This window comes from Arachis ipaensis, chromosome B8, assembly GCF_059453495.1.
Source record: "Arachis ipaensis isolate K30076 ecotype BB chromosome B8, ASM5945349v1, whole genome shotgun sequence".
In the NCBI taxonomy this organism is placed as follows: Eukaryota; Viridiplantae; Streptophyta; class Magnoliopsida; order Fabales; family Fabaceae; genus Arachis; species Arachis ipaensis.
Genome location: NC_142443.1, coordinates 130,789,469 through 130,808,969, shown reverse-complemented (window position 1 = coordinate 130,808,969; position 19,501 = coordinate 130,789,469). Strand labels below are relative to the sequence as shown.

The following is a 19,501-nucleotide window of genomic DNA, read 5'->3' as shown; positions in this document are numbered from 1 at the left end:
TCCTTATCTGTGTTTTATTATTATTTTGTCATTCTTGTTGATTTCATTGTTTAAAAAAGTGTAAAATAATAAAAAAATTTCTCTGTGTTTGTCCTTTTTACGTACTAATTTTTTTCACTACAAGATTCGAGAACGAATCTTTTTTTAAAGAGAAGGAAAATAGTTAATTTCAAATCTTCTTAATATGAAGAGTTTAAATATCATTTTGTAGTTATTAGTTTATATTTTAACTATAATGTTCAATTTTTTTTGTTCCCGCAGTATCTCCAAACCCGACTGGCCAATTAGTTACTGCATACAGAAGACAGGCTTTGAATCTCCAACACTTGTTTAAGCTGATAAGAAGAGATTATAAATAAATAAGAGGTTATAAATACCTACTAAACTATTGTAGCTGTCATAAAGCAATTAAAGGTAAAAAAAATCCCTTTCTAGTTTAGTGAGGAAACCATGATGTGAACAAGTAAAATTGAGTGAGTATCTCTCTTGTTGCATCGAAAAATTGGGTAAAAAGCTGAATGATTTTCTTTTATTGAATTCTCAGACTAATGTGAACAAATTAGGTTGAAAAAATCTCTTTCTTGTTATATTAAGAAATTGAATAAAAAAATATAATAATTTTTTTTATATTCAATTTCAATCTATGTCTTTTGTTTTCTATCTCTTTCTCCCCGTCATTAATTGCCGAAAATATACCAGAAACACCGATAGAAAAAGAAAACATTTAATACGTGAAGTCATTATTTGATGCATTTTTTGGAATGTAAGTAGCACTAAAGTTGAGAATTGTTTTATTTTTTCGCTTATAAATAGAAAAATTTTGATGATCCATTTTGTTCTTTCTCTTACAAAATTTATAAACAATTTTGTTCTTGCATTTAAAATCCCGAGAACTAGAAGAAAAAGAATATGATATCCCATCCCTCAAACTTGGGTTTCGTAGTTTTTTAAATTTATTTTTTTCATTTAATTTCAATGTGTCATTTTATTTATTTCTTATTTTGTATCACCTATTCTATCCTATCCATTTTCATCCCTCGTTGTGATTCAAATTCACATCCGTTCTTGCATTGCTCGATAACATTTTTTATGGAATAATTGTTTAGTATATTTGATGAATGTTGGGTTTGTCCTGAAACTCTAGACTGATTTTCATTAACTAGGTTTGTCAAGTAATTAGAAAAGAGACTAAATTTTTGTGGTACTCTACAATTTTCGCTATTATTTGGACTAGTATATGGACTATTTAGTTGGAGATGATAATCATTTTCCTTTCAATTTCCTTCCCTCCCTTTTCTTTTCTTCTATTTTTTTCACAAACAAACAAAGCCTTAGTGCACGTACCTTCATTGATGAATTTTCTAACCAACATGTTTTATGGTATAGAATAAGACACCTAACATCTACTCTACTTGGTTGGGTAAAAAAATTTCATGTTGAAAATAGTTTATTAAAAATTAAAAAATATTTCTAAAAAAATAACTTTTTAAAAGTTGTATCTTATTGATAAAATCAAAACAAAAATAACTTTTAATAAGTACAAATAATAATAATTATATTTAATAAAATAACTTTTAAAATTAAAAAAGATTATGATAAACATAAATATAAGAAAAATTTAAATATTTATTATTAATATATATTAAATTTTTTAATTTTAATAAATACAAGTCAATTTTAAAAACTTTTACTTTAAATTCTTTCAAAAATCCTAAATTTTTAAAAATTGCAACTATAAAAATGCAATCTTTTTTTTTACTAAATACAAAATAAACTATTTATACTTTTTTAAAAAATTCTAGCAAACCAAACCTTAGACATGCGGAGAAATTGAGAAAACTGTATTTTATTGATAAAACTTTGGTTTGTTTTCTTTTGCACAGGGAAACTCTTATTTCGAATTTGTATTATACGAGTGAAACATTCTTATGCTAAAAAAAATAGTGATCTTGATTCGCCTTAATTACTAAAAATATTAGTTCACCGAATATTTTTTAAAAAATAGAGAAAATGGTAAAATATTCTTTTGTCCCTAACTCAAAACTTACTCCTAGCATAACATTTAATTTGATGTGATTTTATCTTTAATATTTGAAACAAGCTTGAATTCTATTTTTATCACCGGTCTTTAGTGTCAACTGTCAACACTTAGCCAAAATTTACTCTTAACCCCCAATTCCAACCCCAACCCTAAACCTCACTCCAAATCCAAATCCTTAACCCACCAAGCCCTGAACGGTTACCCCCACACCACTACTATCACCGCCGCCATCACCTCCTTCTCACCCTCACCCTTACCGTTACCAAGAACCAACAAAAACACACTCCACCACTCGCCATTACTACATCGTTACTGTCACCAGCGATGCAATGCCACCACCACCTCATCCTACAAATCCAACAACAACAAAAGCATTCATATTTTGAAACCAGTCTACTAAACCGGCTTTGGGAGGACAACAGGCTTCTTGCCTCCTAAGAATAAACGAAACAGAACGCCACCATTAGCCACATGGAAGCCGAGATAAAGTCGCATACACTTATGCTAACTTGCTAAGACTGGAGCCTAGTCAATCAAAACAGGGTAACAAATTTCTATTTATCAATGACGCCATGAATGAAACCATGAACCTCCCATCATCCTCTACCCTCCCAAATCCTCAACTTTATTTAGCAAAGCGTGAACCATAGCATATAAACAAATTCTTATGCCAAATGCTTTGTCAGTTAAAAGAGAAGAATTATTACCTCCTCTGATTGCCGCATTTGCGACCAGCATGATCAGACTGCACAGCTTTCTGATTTAGTTGTCAGCTACAGTTAACCGATCTGTTGCAAACATCACAAAATTAGTTGTATAGTTAGCCCAACATTCAGCTAATGAAAAAGGTGTCCATCTGGAAAGAGAGGAATGACACCATATTCTACCCAAGGTTTCAAATCATACCTTCGAAATCAAAGAGCAATATCTCTGCTTTCGTAATCACTCAAGATCGATCCAGCAGCCATGAGATTGGAAGGCCCCCACGCCAACAATGACCAGGCCGCCGTGTCCTCCACGGTCTTCCATGCTCAAATACTATGCAGACGCAGACTGGATGCCTTAGAAGCGATAATAAGGAGACAATAACGGGAGCTTCATCAGAGAGCAGGTTTTAAAGGTTTTACCTGTCCGTTTTAACAGGATGGCCGCCGCTCTGGTAGCAAGCAACTGCCTGAGTGAGTCAATCATCAGATTCGGAATGCCTGGATCTCGTCGAATCTCGCAAGAAAGAGATCGGTTTTGGTTGTGGTTTTGGAAGCCTCCGTGGTGTGCGAGGAGTCTGGAACTAAGAAGAGGAGTTTCCACTCGAACATAACTGCGCTTTCCTTGCATATCCGAAACTTGTTACTGCACCAGAAAGCCAGATCTTGGATGAGCCCCTCTTATTTAGGGTACATTTTAGACCGATTAGTTGTAGGATTTTTTTTTAAATAAATAATTTAAATATTTTATTTAAATAATAAATATAGGTAATTTCAAATTTGTAATATATTTATCCATCTTCATTTTACTTTCATATTTCGATTATAATGTAAACGAATTAATATTATGTATATTTTGTTTATAGAATAAACAAAATATGTATATTTATAAATATAAAATTATAATTTTATTTATTTGTACTGAATTCTTACCAATAGAACCTTTTAAATAATACAGAAAGAATATAGACGGTTTAAAGCATAATTGTCAGAACCGAAGACTATTGGGTCACTGGGTTATTGGTTCAACTTGAGTCATTGGTTGAACTGGTTAACCCGGTCCCATTTAAATAAAAATATAAAATAATCAATTAATAAATATTAAATCTATATTTAAAAAAATATCTCCACTAACATTCTACCAACAAATTTTAATTTCTAAAAATAACTAATAAAAGAATTCTGATTAGCATTAAATCTATATTTAAACACTCATGTAACAGTAGCAATAAGAATAACAATCAAGTATTAAATCTACATTAAAACAGCAATAATCAAATATTAATATAGTAACAATTAAGTATTAAATTTACAATAAACCAGTAACAATCAAATATGAACCCAGCAACAATCAAGTATCAAGTATTCTATACAATAACAATTAAGTATTAAATTTACATTAAACAAGCAACAATCAAGTTTTAATCCAACAACAATCAAGTATTCTATACAAATTCCAATTAGCATCAAAAGTTTAAAACGACAACAATTTATATACAAATTTCAACCAGCATCAAATTCCAATTGCTTTCAAATTTGCTTTAAAATGTCACTGTATATAAATTCTAATAAACATCAATTTATTTATTCTAAATCTACAATTAAACAGCAACAATCATGTTTTAAAAATCAATATACAATAACCAAAAAAAATAGAAGTCCAGAATCAGAACTATCTCACAGCGTTTCAATCTGTTCCCATCACAGAGCCAAAGTCAGAGGAGGCATGAGATGGAGAGGGCCAGAAGCAGAAACAGAGGAGGCACAAGACAGGCACAAGGCAGAGGCAGAACACGCGCAAAGAATAGGGCGACCAAGCATGACGAAGCAAAAACTGGCAAGGGGGAGGCAGAAGCAACAGAGAACCACGCCGAACGATGACGCGACGATGATGACAGAGACGCATAAGAGCAAGGAGATGCGCCAACGCGGTGAAGGCGAACCACGGACATAGGCGACGGCGCAGTGAAGGAGATGCACAGGAGACGACGAGACGATGCAAAGAAACCGGCGACGTGCGGTGGCGGTGACAAACTGAGTGAGAGAATGAGATGCTGAGAGCTTTGCCTCTGTGACTTGTGAGTTGTGAGATTGGGTCAGAGAGAGTGAAGGGGAAATGGGGCTCCGTTAGGGTTTTAATTTTTCCAAAAAGAAGAGTGGGGGAACGGCGTCGTTTTCGTGGGAAGGGTTTAAAAAAATAAAAATCAAACCGGTCCGGTTTTTCAAACCTGCCGGTTCAGCGGTTTTTATTAGAACCGACCGGGTCAAACCGGTTTTTACTTGTCCGGTCCCTTGTTTTACCCATACCGGTCCATGACCGGTTCACTGGTTTCCGGTCCAATCGGCCAGGTTGGTCCGATTCTGACAACAATGATTTAAAGCAAGGTTTTGAACACTGAACTGGTCATCGAACCATTCTAACTACTGGTTCATTAATTTATAGGTTCGACTGTAGTTGAACCGAAAAAACCATTTTATAATAAAATAATAAAATATAAATAAACACATTAAAATATAATTATAATCTAATACAAACCTTAAAAGTTGTAATTACATGTCCCTAAAGGCCATTGGGAGTACCTTATATTCCCAGCCTAAGTTCTCAACAGTTACCTCACTTATTCTAATTACTAACTGCATAGATCTAAAGTTTTATTATGATTCATTGCTGTATAAAAATATTCCAAATAATTTAACTAAATCATCTATTGTCTGCTTACTGTAATCCAGTACGGGTTCTAGCAAGTCTTTATATGTTAAAAAATATTCTAAATTTTGGTGATGGGACAAATGTAATGCCATCATGAAATCATATACTTAGACTAACATCAAAACAAAATAAGTAAAAAGCTCATCATAATCCCTAATCTAACATAATTGCAGATCACACACAGACAAAAAATTTACTTTCCAGTATCTATAAGAATGTTATGAGTTCTTGAGGAGCCCAGGTGATGAATGAGGATGCTCGTATTAAGTCTCCTATTCTTATTGCCCGGTTGAGCAGACTTTGAACATACCTACAACAATTATGAAATATAGAAATCTTAACAAAACCCTAAACATTCACTTCCATTGCAGCAAAATCTTAATTATTTTTTTCAAAAAGATTTTTTTTCTTCATTGTACCGGATATTTTTTCAGAGAATTAGTCAAGCAGCTAACTCTAGGTATCTCTTCACTAATTCCAGTCCCCATGAATATAATCTCTTCCTGATCACCAGGTAATTCAGCCCCAATATCTCCATTTGCAGAAGCAGAAGCAGCAAATAGAATAAAGGCAAAAAATCAACACAAATTTCACTTAATTCTATATCAAGTTAAGAATCTGAACAATCCAAAAGGACAGTTCTAGCTTCAATTAAATAATATTAGAGTACAATCATGCAATCAAATTATCATAATAAATAAATAAATAAGTGGAACAAAATTGGAGAGTAGTTGGTTAGATAGTTACTAGATTGAAGGCGAGAGTGAATGGGAAGGAGAAGAGAAATGGAAGAGGGAGAGCGCCAACGGGAAGAAAAGGAAGAGCGATGAGGAAAGGGAATGGAGGCGAAGGAAGGTGGGAAAAGCCTAATAGAGGGAGCAACCGCCATTGCTAAGCAAACCAATCGGCTTCGATGGACGCGCACACTGAATATTGAAGGGGAAGGAAGTTACGATGGTTGCTGTGCAACAATGGGGAAGGAAGATGCGACGGCGCGACGGTGGCTTCCAAGTTCGCAATTGCGTCGGCGGCGGTAGCAGGCGGTGGCTAGGCGAAAGTGACGAAGGAGCAGGAGCTCGATGAGAGGAGCTCGGACTGGTTGAGTGTGTGAGAGGCAGGAGCGCGTTTTGGTTAGGGGACAGGGGCTTAGGGTTGGGGCTAGTAAAGGTTACCTCCCATGCCCTACAAAACGGTGCCGTCTAAACTTTATTCAAAAAATCGGCCGAGTTATAGTTCGGTTCGACCGACCAATTCTAGACCGATTTGATGGTTCAAGAACGGTTTTTAAATTCTCTGATTTTAGCATCAGACCGATTCGTTTTCACTTTGGTTTGCAGTTCGATTGGTTTGACCGATCAGTTTGAACCGATTTTCATAACCTTGGTTTAAAGATATAAAGAGAGAGGGGCGGTTTTAATTAGAGAATATTTTTTGCGACTTTTTTATTAGGAGAATATGCGAATAGAGAATTCCTCTCTCGACGTTCCTTATACTCAAGGTAGTCAGAATCGCGTGTAAACTCGTGGAAACGCACGATTATACGCTTTTACTCCATCTTCCCGTTGCGCTTCTGCTTCTCGTCCAGAACCAGGCTACTCCGTGTGAAATCGCCGTTGAAAATCGCAGAGTCACCGAAATCGTCGCTTCTGCCGCGTGGTTGCGTTTCAGGTTGAAGAAGTTCTTTTTCTTGGCCCTGAGTCCCTGATTGCAGCCCAACCCAACCCACTGGCCAAATCTAAATAGAAGACCATGGAAGAGGAGCCCTAGCAGAGTAACAGTTTCTAATCTCTTAATCTCCCTCACATTTACAGTTTATCTCCAATTCTCTATGGCCAAAATTTCAAATTTTCACCTCTCTCAAGTCTCAATCTCTGACTCTATTTCTCTTTTCCTCTGAAATATGAATTTTGCGCGACCGAAAACCCCAATTCGGAGCATCGCCGACTCGCCGTGAGGTTTGTCGCTTGTGTTATCGACTCGGACTGGTAGTGGTTGGACTGCGTGAGGCCGTGAACGTCGCAAATTCTGGCTCTGCCTCTCTGTTTCTGGCTTTGGAATCTGGATCGCTGGCCGCTGCTCTTCCCCTCCCCTTTGCTGCTAGTTCATCAGGTAAATTAAAAGTTAAGACCTCTTTAATCTCTATCCTCTTCAATCTTATTTTAATTAGAAAAAAAAAGGTAAATGATATTATAGGGATAGAGTTGATTACAGGATATAGTAGTGTCAAACTTTTGTTCAAGAGCGTTAACCAATTCATGGTAGCCATCATGAACTAAAAGATTGAGTTTAATCTGAGTTAATTTATTATACCCAATAATGTTTAACACAAAATGTATTGAGATAACAGTTCTCAAATTATGAATAATAATTATATTGATTCTTGACACTATAATTAAACTAAGTGTTCCTCTACTATATATATATGAGTTTAATTACCTTGAAACTTGAGTGACTTTATTAGAAATTCAGAAAAAAGTCTAGTAGAATGTGTAAACAACATGAACTTCTCTACTCACAGGAAAAGAAGCTATCCTCTATCTCAATTTCTCTCTTGTTATCAAATTAGCAATATTTATTCATACTCTTAGTTACATACATCATTCATCACATGCAACCTTCCATTTGCAATCATATCACAAACCCTTAACACAATCACACAAACACAAGCAAAATCCCAATGATGTACCTAAGCTTCTGAGATTCTGATCTAAATAAATTCTACAAAGTTTTCACATCTTTCTTTATCTAGTTAAATACTTTTTCAAGGGCTATGTGTATATAGCATGCTGGATGAGATCCTGATGCCATAATCACTTGATTATCTATTTCTCAATCAATAGTCATTGGTAAGATAAAGTAGTCTCATAAGCTAAGGCACACATTTTCATTTTGTGTATCTGACTTATAACAAATATGATATATAGAATAAGCAAACCTTATAACCATTAATTAATTTTGTTTACTGTCTTGTACTTTTGAATTTCTTATCTCTCTTATTTTGGTGTATATATGTTTGTATAAATAAGGGATATTAGATTATGTGTGTCAGAGGACTACAATTATCAATGCTAAACATACTGCAGAAGTTGGGACCCTGAAATATGTGCATGTTGTAATGTAATTGTAATGTGTTCGATCTTCAATTCTTCACCATAAGCAACTATGACAGTACTAATAGTTGTGCAGCAATAAGCACTACTTCAATTCTTCATTATTTGTCACCTATATTATCCCAATAATTTTATAACTATCTATATTTCTGAATTGTTGTTGTGGCATTAAATATAATTCTTGAATTTTTGTTATGTTAGTATTTTTTGTTTGAATTGGATTGTTATATAAAAGGTTGTTGAACTTGGATGGTTGTACTTGAAATTGAATACAATTCTATAATTTTTGTTAAATTGTTAAATTTTTGCTATGATATTAAATTGATTTGTTGAATATTTACTGTTTTCATTTTTTTTTTTGAACAGGAATGGCATCGACTCAAGCTAATGCAAGTGAAAATCCGACTAACATTCAGATAAAATTTGTGCAGAAGATGGTAATGCAGAAGTTTGTGAAACTCGTGAAGATTTTATGACTGATGAAGAATAGAATGATTATTAAATAACTTATTTAAATTTTAGTTAATTAGTTGTTCATTCTTGTAGTTTGGTTGATTTATTTGCCACTTGAATTTATTTTAGTGTCGTATGAACTTATGAGTTGTGAATTTGTGTTGTGATTCGTGAATTTGTGTTGAATTGTGACTTTTGACTTGTCATGGTATATATATAATAGTTATAATTCTATGGGTAATTTAGCTTATTTGAGATTTATTTTATTATCTGTAAAATTAGTTTTTGCTATTAAATTTTTCTAAATTTTTATATTTTACGAGTCATATTTACGTTCCGTCTTACGATTCAACGAATTACGATTTTGAGTTAGCTTAACGAGTCGAGGTAAAAACTACGAGTTCACTACCTTGCTTATACTCTTTCTTTAATTAATTAATGAAAATCTGAAAGTGGCTCAAGTTTTCAAGATCAAGAAAAAGTGTGCCTCGAACACTGCGAAACGTGTTGCGTAACCCACGCACCCATAACTTCTCTTTACATACCTAGAATTTTCTTTCTTATTTATAAGGTTTTTTAATTTCTTTTTTGAAATTTATTCATAAAAGTGATTTAGTTTTACAAAGAAAAACATATACTACAAAAGGGTTTTTTATTTTAATAAATAAAATAAATGTAATAATTACTGAATTAAATTATTTTAAAAAATATTACCGAAATTCATCCAAAACCATAATCTGATAGGACAATATAATAGTAATGATCATATTTCTAATACTTTCTAAACTTCTATTGTACACATTATACGCTTAAGCCATTGTTTCCCTATACTTTTTCATTTACAATATCTATAAACGAGAAAAGCTAAGGGTGGTGAATTTCGATAATATTTTTTAAAATTATTTAATTCAGTAATTATTACATTTATTTTATTTATTAAAATAAAAAATTCCACGAATGGTAGTAATTGAAATTTATCTTTTTTTATGAAAATATTATGTCTAATTTTATATAATTTTTATTTTTTTAGTATTAATTTAAATATGTTAATTTTAAAAAAAAATAATCTACTGATTTTTAAATGAGCATTTTCAAATTATATGATTTGCCCGATCGTCCACTAATAATTGAGTTAAATCGCTCATCTCTCCTATTAGTTTGAAACCGCGGATTTTAAAATCGCACATCTTTTTTATTATTTGAAACGTTCTATTTATAAAAATTCAATACAAACAAATGAAAATTATTAACTTAAGTTTTAAAATATAAATGAGATATAAATTAATTAAATTCGATCTAAATAATAACAAAATATATCAACTTTTATTTTTAAATTGATCCAAATTAAATTATTAATATTTTTATTATTTTTAAAAATTATAATTTTATATTTACAAATATATATATATATATATATATATATATATATATATATATATATATATATATATATATATATATATATATATATATATATATATATATATATATATATATATATCGTTTAAAGCATAAACGAGATATGTGTATTTTTTCAAATTTTATATATCTCTTTTACAGTGTAAGTGTAAATGAAATACTGTAAACGAGATATAAATTATTTATTTTAAAAAAATTCTATTATTTGTATTTTAAATAATATACGTAATATCTTATATCTTATCTATATTAAGAGAAAAAAATGATATAATAAATCATATGTTATAAAAATTAGTTGATTTTCAATGAACTATATCATCAATACAAAAGAAAATTATTTATCTTATATAATAATTTTTTATATATATAATATCGTAAATATATTAGGATGATCTATTTTAATTATGTAAGTAATTATTGTTATTTTTATTTTTATTATATTAATAAATAATACTTAAAACTAAAACAGACAAAAAAATAATTAATTAATTTTTTTAATTTGAATTAACAAATCTTCTGTAAATATATTAAACTTTTATACATATTAAATATTATAATATTTAATAATATAGTATTTGTTACAACAATCATAGTTGTTAGAACGGAATTGGTGATTGAATCGATCAGATTACTGGTTTATTAGTTCATTAGTTCAACTGATAAGTCATTGGTTAAACCAGTAAAATCGGTCAAACTTAAATAATGTCGATGTATTTTTTGGTGACACCTTTTATGACAACTGAGACGAAAGAGTTGTTGACAGTATTGATGAGCTCATGAATATAAATTTAAAAGAAATAACTGCAAGTGAGGTTAGATTGTTATATTTTCAGGATCAGACTGTTGCATTTTTTTTCTACCAATACTATTCAAAGATGAACAGCTTAGAAAGAATAGGATTAGAAGGAATGTCAAAAATGAGGCGACACAATAACAATTTATTTGCTTGAGGGAGGGGTTTAGAGATCCGAGGTCTGAGAATGATACCCATCGACCCAAACGCAAGCCGAAGTCTGAGACTAGATGCGAATGTCTGGCCGAAATGTGTGTTCACGTACATGTCGAAAGCGGTAGATTGATCATTTTATACTTTCAAGATGAGCACAACCATGACATGCTTGATGATAGTCTAACTTTTACGCTTCCCGGACATAGGAAGACGAATGATGCCGTTATCAATAAAATAAATTTCACTACAAAAAAAAGAGTTTAAAATGGCATTAATATTACGGCGGTTTTAAAGAACCGCCGTAATACCCGGTTATTATGGCATTGTTAGTTGCTGCCATAATTAACTTTGTGTTTGGTGGCGGTTCAGGTGATTATGGCGGTTTTGAACCGCCATTTTCATACGTATATAAAACAAAATAACTGGAACCCTAGCTCATTAAACGAAACACATCCAGACAGCGCTCTCGATCTCCCTTCTCTCTCCTTCGTCTCCTCCGTGTAACGAAGCCCTCCGACAACACCATTCTTCCCTCTCTGGCTTCTCCTCTCTTCGCCGGTTACCATTTCTCTAGGTACCTCTCCTTCTCAAGTTAAACTGAAATAGTTATTGATTTGTTTCTCTGCAGCTCCCTCTCAAGTTCTTTACACGGAGAGCTTCTTCGTTTTGGTTTCTTCGTTTTTGCTGATTTTTGGTTTGCTTAAATGAAAATCTCATGAATTTCGATCAAGGTGTGAGCCACTCATAGATCTCTACACTGCACACCCAGTTTCCTTTCTCCATTTCTCTCATCCTTCACCTCCATGCAACCTAACTTAATCCAGATCCACTAGTGCAACTTTTCTTCTTCTTCTTCTTTTCGTTTGAATTTTCACTGTGTTGCGCAGTTTTTGCAATCGCCGTCGTTTTCACCGGTATCTTGTGTTGGTTAATCATTGTCATTTTTTAAAATCCCTAATTATTTAAAATTGTAATTTTAAATCGTTGATCAATAAATCTGTACATGAAGTTTCATCAAATCCTTATTTCCCAATTTCCATGCTCGTTATTTATTCACAACAATTAATAATGATTAATTAATTAATTATATTCACCGTTTGACCTCTCTTCTTTGTTTGTTTGTAGAAAATTGAAAACATGGTACCAGAGAGGCCGTGAAAGCTAGATAGTCAGATCTCATTTACAGAAAGAGAGAAAGAGAAAGCCACGACGGTAAATCCTTCTTTGGAGATTAATTTAAAATTGTTTTTGTTGTTGATAATGGTATTAATAATAATTATTTCTCTTCCTTGTTCTCGTTCATATATATATATAGTGATTGATTGAGCTGTTCAGAACATATATACTCTAGGCTCTGTTGTTTACTAGGATTTTGTTTTTACAATTCATTTGCTATGTGATAATTGAATTGCTGGTTTTCTGTGCTATTAACGCTTTCTTATTGTTTCTCATGTGAAGGTTTCTTCTTATTTGTTTTTCTGAGCTGTTACCAGCTGGTTTCATATATCCTTTGCTAAGTTTTGTTTTTTACAGAACATTTGAACTTGTGTTTGGTAGGTGATGTTACTTTGCAATTGGTTTGTTGGGTTTTGGTCATTCAGATTGCAGTTTTTGAGCTTGGGGACCATTCTTGATGCAATTGTTGTTTACTAATTATTCTTATTCTCCATATTCTTATGTTCTTAGTTGGTGAATTTGCTAGACTTAGTTCTGGAAGTTTTAGTATTTTCTTTGTGTGTCTTGCTCATTAATCATTAAGTTTAATGATTGAATTTCCATTATTTGAAACAATGGAATCAGAAATGGTATCTCGATATGGAGTGAAATTCTAACTTCTAAAGATTCATATTTTCTAACTTTTACAAACCAGCTAGTAGTTTCAGATTTTGTTCTGCCTTTATTTTTGGTATCTTATTTGTACATGTCTTGAGAGTCAACAACTCCATACACAAACTTTACTTCTACATTCCTATGTAACAAAATGAATCTATCTATGAACTCTACAAAGGATGATTTGGTGTATCTGGCATATTTGAGTAATCAGAAACCTCCAGTACCAGTGGGTGTATGTCTGATTTTGGATTATATTGCTGAAACACTACAACAGAAGCAGAAGTGGAGAAATCTGAAGAAGCCAAGTAGCTTCCAACAGGACCAAGCTCTGAATAATCACTTGTGTTTACCAAAGGTGCTACTTGTGGAATCCTACCTACCAAAACTAGATTGCTCATACTCTTTTCCATCAATACATTTTTAACATCATCTTTGTTTTCCACCAACCTTTCCTCATACACTATAGATTCTTCACTACTACTGCATACACTTAAAGAACTCAGACCAAAACTGCATACACTTAAGAACTCATACCATAGGCTAGTGCTTCGCGGTCATCACATCTTCCAAAGAATGCAGCCACTACATTGTAGAAAATAAGTTTTAGTGTTTTCTTTTAATGATTTACGTTACTTCTTTTTGGTTCAGTTGTTTCTTTTCCGTATTTAATAGCTTAGTTCTAAGGTTCTAAGATTCCCTCTATCACTTGAAGACCAAGACTTCCCTTTCTGAGTGAAGAGCAGCAGTGCCTGAATTGAATGCATGCTCTTTTTGTTATTTTTCCTTATATATATATATTTTGTTTTTGTTATTATTATGTGTTCAATCAATTATATATATATATATATATATATATATAATGCCCTTTCTGTGGTTTTTTTATTTCATTATAACTATTTATTAAATAATTATTTGTAGCTATTTGTCATTATTAAAGATAAGTATCAAGGTGCATAATTGGTCTTGGAGTTATATAAAAGTGTGTCCTTTAATTTCTTATTCATATTAGGGATGGAATATAGCTCTATTTGTAATGTATACGTATGTGATGTTATCTAAATCATGTGAATATATATAGGTGGGGCCTATATCTATTTGTATGTCACTGGGATTGTAATCAAGCATGAATATATTACAGTTTGGAGTTTGGACTCCACCAGTTACACTAAACCTTATAATACTAAGTTACTAACAGTTTGTACTCTGTACCCATTAGCTTGACAACCACATATTGTTGTAATATAATCTGTTTAATTAAATAATAAATAAAACAGTATAATATATGAATATAAAACTAATTAGTTAGTTAGTTAATATAATACGAATTTTATACGAATTGTTTTTATAAATTATAATTTGAGAATAATATATTTGCTTTATTTTTTGTCTCTTTTTGTCTTGTAGAAAAAAATTAATTTGCATATATACAACTACTTGAGAAGGAAAAGTTCATAAAGCCACTGTAACAGCCACAAAATTATCATTTGAAAGAGGTAATTATAATTTTTTTTTATAATTTCTTTTAGAATACTATTTAAGTATTTGTTTGATATCTAATTTGCACATACAAGAATTTCTTTTTATAATAGCGCCTGCTGATGTATACTAGTTAGTTGCCTAGTAAATATGAGAGAGAGAGAGAAAGAGAAAGAGAGAGAGAGAGAGAGATTTATTTTTAATGAATAGATTTTTTAATATTCCTCTTTGTAGTCCCTCTTCGTCATGTCAATCGATAAGTCATGGATTGGAAAACCACGAAACACGCACGAGTATAAAGATGGTCTAAACAAGTTTTTGGATTTCGCTTTTGAGCATCGATCTCTCAGGGGTCGTCAAATTAAATGCCCTTGTCCGGTGTGTGGTTTTGGCAAGTGGCAAACAAGAGAGAAAGTTTTTGAACATTTAATAGTCAAGCCATTTCCAGAAAACTACAAAGTTTGGTATTGGCATGGTGAAGAAGCAGTTGGAGTTGGGTCACAAGCTCATCAAACTAGTCAAATTGTACAAGATGATTCGACATCTCAACATCCAATGGTAACAATGCTCAATGATGCGTTTGGAGTTGCTAGACCTGACTTGAATGAAGATGGAGATGGAGATGAATACAACATAGAAGATGGAGATGGAGATGAAGACAATATAGAAGATGCAGAAAATAAAGAGCACAATGGAGAAAATGTAGAATTTTACAAGTTGTTGGAAGATGGTAATGAGCAATTGTATGAAGGGTGCACAAAGTATTCAAAACTGTCTTTCTTGATTAGTCTGTATCACATAAAGTGCTTATACAGAATAAGTGACAAAGCCATGACCGAAATCCTCAAGTTAATAAAAGATGCTTTTGGAAATGCGAAGATTTCAAACACATTCTATGAGGCCAAGAAAACCATAAACAAACTAGGGCTTAATTATACCAAGATACCTGCTTGCCCTAATGACTGCATGTTATATTGGGAGGAGGATGAAGATTTGCAAGAATGCAAAAGATGCAATACATCTAAATGGAGTGATGCTAAAAAGAAGAAACCGGCAAAGATCTTGCGATACTTTCCACTAAAACCGAGACTTCAGCGATTATTCATGTGTTCTAAGACTGCACAATCAATGCAATGGCATGCTTCGGCAGAAAAGAAAGATTCGAAGATGAGGCATCCGCGGGATTCTGAAGCTTGGAAGACATTCGATTTACTTCATGATAAGTTTGCCGAAGATCCTCGAAATGTACGTCTTGGTCTTGCAGCTGATGGATTCAACCCTTTTGGAGCTTTGCGTACAAACTATAGCGTTTGGCCAGTGGTGCTTATTCCATACAATCGACCTCCATGGGAGTGCATGAAGCCAACATCACTTATCTTGTCAATGATTATTCCTGGAGAGAAAATGCCGGGGAACAACATAGACGTATACTTACAACCTCTTATCAAAGAGTTAAAAGAGTTGTGGTATGATGGTGTTCAAACATTAGATAGGTTCAAGAATGAAATGTTTACATTGCGAGCAGCATTAATGTGGACAATTAGTGATTTTTCAGGCCTTGGTAACCTATCTGGGTGGAACGTACACAGTAAATATGCTTGTCCCACATGTAACTTCAACACTGATTCATATAGATTAAAGCATGGTGGAAAATGGTATTTTTTGGGGCATCGCCGTTTCTTAGAAAGGGGTCATAAGTTTAGGCTAAGTCGTGCAAAATTTAATAGAAAAGTTGAGTTGAGAGATTCCCCAGCAGCACTAACAGGGTCAGAAATATTGGAACAACTTGAAGGCATCAATGTTTCATTCGGGAAGGAACTACAGGCAAGTAAAGGTAAGAGGACTCGACGAAAAGTTGTTGAAGAAGATGATGAATCGGGGATGTGGAGGAAGAAAAGCATATTTTTTTATCTTCCTTATTGGGAGTCTAACTTATTGCGCCACAATCTAGATGTTATGCATATTGAAAAGAATGTTTGCGACAATGTGTTATACACCTTGCTCAATGAGACTGGAAGGTCAAAGGATAATCTCAAAGCTCGTAAGGATCTTAAAGAAATGGGTATAAGAAAAGATTTATGGCCAGATGAAAATGGGAGATATCATCCATCTTTGTTCACAATGTCAAATTCGATGAAAGATATATTCTTGCGTACTATAAAGAATATTAGAGTACCAGATGGTCTCTCGAGTAATATTTCACGGTGTGTTGACCTGAAGCAAAGAAAGCTCTCTGGATTGAAGAGCCATGATTGTCACGTCCTTATGCAGCAACTATTACCCATTGCCATACGTAATGTGCTACCAGATAAAGTTACTGCAGTGCTAATAGAGTTGTCTTCATTCTTTCAACAGTTGTGCTCTAAAAGCTTAAGTCTTATTGAACTTGAGAAGCTCCAACCTCGAATAATCATTACCCTTTGTCATTTAGAAATGTTGTTCCCTCCTTCTTTCTTTACAATCATGGTTCATTTAACCTGTCATCTAGTTGATGAAGCAAAACTTGGAGGACCAGTACACTATAGGTGGATGTATCCTATTGAGAGGTAAATATCTCTTTTCAATCATTGTTCATTTAACCTGTCACTTAGTTATATCTTGCTTACTAAAGCCAATTATACAAACTAGGTATTTAGGACATTTGAAGTCCTATGTACGAAACAAAGCTAAATCAGAAGGTTCTATAGCTGAGGGATATGTGGCTGAAGAAGCTCTTACATTTTGCTCTCGGTACTTAGAAGGGATTGAGACAAGATTTAATAGGCCACCACGTGTTGATGATCGTCCGGATGGTAATTACAGTACACATGTTGATTCGCTTTTTCCACAAATGGGTAACTCTAAGGGAGCTTTCACAGTATTTGAGTTGTCACCTATGGAAAAAAAATAAGCACATCGCTATGTGGTTCTAAATTGTCCGTATGTCAAACTGTTCATTGAGTAAGTACTTAAGGATTTGCGTACATGTTTTTTATTGCCAAATGCCTAAACTGTTTGCATTTTTATTTACTTGAAAATAGTTGTTTAGTTAGAGTTAAACTTCTATATCTGACAGTGACTTTAAAGATTTTGTACGAAGACGATCTAAGGGTAGAAGGCCTTCAAATGTAGAGATAGAAAAAAGAGTCAATAAAGATTTTGTTACTTGGTTTCCTATGCAGGTAAATAGAAAAATGATAAGTTTTTTGCTAATATTGAGCAGTATTTGTGGATATAATAACTAATATGTTGTTCTATCATAATAGCTTATGAACCCAGACATTATGAATACTGTGCATGAGGATTTGAGATACTTAGCAAGGGGTCCATCACGATATGCCAAGAGGTTTTCTACATTTAGTATCAATGGGTTCTCCTTTCGAACTACCAATCGAGACAATGGGTTAAAGACCCAGAATAGTGAAGTTTTCTTAATGTCTTCAACTCCTTGTGTTGCTAGCGCTAGTGATGCTAATGTTAGGAATGCTGATTTGTCATATTATGGCAAATTAGAAGATATTATAGAACTAAACTACAATGGCCGATTTCGGGTTACTTTATTCAAATGTAAATGGGCTGACACCACTAGAGAATGGGGCTGTAGAAAGGATAGTTGGGGCTTTACTTCTGTTAATTTTTCACGGGTAATACACAGTGGTGACCGAGAGGAGGATGATCCATATATTGAAGCCTCACAAGCTCGAATGGTGTATTTTGTCAATAATGAAGTGAATAAAGATTGGAGTGTTGTCGTGCATTTGAAGCCAAGAGACTCATATGATATAGGGGGAAATGAAGATGATGAAGCATGCGAGAATGAGCCATGGTTAGAGCAAAACTTGGATTCTTTATTTGAAAATTGTGATAATCTATCATTGTTAAGAGATGAGGTAGATGATGAACTACTAGATGATGACATTGGAGAAGATGAGCACATGTCGAAATAGTTAGTAGGTTAAATTAATTTATGGTATGAAATTTATATTTAAGTTTTCATTTAGTTATAATTCACATTTTATCTATACTTATTAATTATTTTATTTCCAACTATTATTTTGGTGTTCCTATAAGATCAACTAATGTTAGTAGGTTACATATAGTAGCGCCTATTAACAAAATTAAATTATTTTATTTCCAACTATTAATTTGGTGTTCCTATGTCTTCAAATTTAACTTGCAGATATATAACTTGTCGAATTTCTTGATCTATTATGCAGATATGCCAAAGCAAAAGAGGTACAAGAATCTACTTAAAGCAGCAGCTGCAAATTCTTCACAAGACAAGTCAATTGTAGTTGCAAATTCATCCGGAGACAAGTCGGCAGCTTCAAATGCATCACAAGTCAAGTCCGCAGCAGCTGCAAATTCCTCTCGAGAGACATCGGCAGCTACAAATTTCTCCCGAGACAAGTTGGCAGCAGCTGCAAATTCCTCCCGAGACAAGTCGGCAGCTTCAAATTCCTCCCAGGATAAGTCGGCAGCTTCAAATTCCTCCCGGGACAAGTCGGCAGCTGCAAGTTCCTCCCGGGACAAGTCGGCAGCTGCAAGTTCCTCCCGAGACAAGTCGGCAGCAGCTGCAAGTTCATCCCGAGACAAGTCGGTAGCTTCAAATTCTTCTGAGCATCCATCCGAACCTAAACGTAAACATGGACGTGAATCTAAACATCATTGGACTGTTGATGCCATAGGTATGTATAGATATTTTATTATGTTATTATTATCAATAGCATTAGAAATCTGAAAAGATACTACTTTTCTTTATGCCCATGAATAAGTCTCAAGTTTGTAGACTTGTAGTACAAGAATTAAAAATCATTCAGATCTACT

At 33.2% G+C, this 19,501-nt stretch overlaps 1 protein-coding gene and 1 long non-coding RNA gene across 2 annotated transcripts; one reads left to right on the top strand and one right to left on the bottom strand.

The window, feature by feature from the left end:
* Positions 1-1,864: 1,864 nt before the first annotated feature.
* Positions 1,865-4,882, bottom strand: LOC148549866 (uncharacterized). The gene is made up of 4 exons (XR_015896241.1): positions 4,427-4,882; positions 3,169-3,391; positions 2,948-3,079; positions 1,865-2,829 (listed from the first exon to the last, which is right to left on the bottom strand). It is a non-coding gene; the product is annotated as an uncharacterized LOC148549866 (long non-coding RNA).
* A 9,815-nt stretch (positions 4,883-14,697) lies between these two features.
* LOC107613078 (uncharacterized) lies at positions 14,698-18,621 on the top strand. The gene is given in 5 exon segments (XM_016314924.3): positions 14,698-14,712; positions 14,930-17,241; positions 17,324-17,635; positions 17,751-17,856; positions 17,941-18,621. Coding segments are annotated over 4 exon segments (3,399 nt in total). The 5' UTR covers positions 14,698-14,712; positions 14,930-14,941.
* The last annotated feature ends 880 nt before the right edge of the window (positions 18,622-19,501 follow it).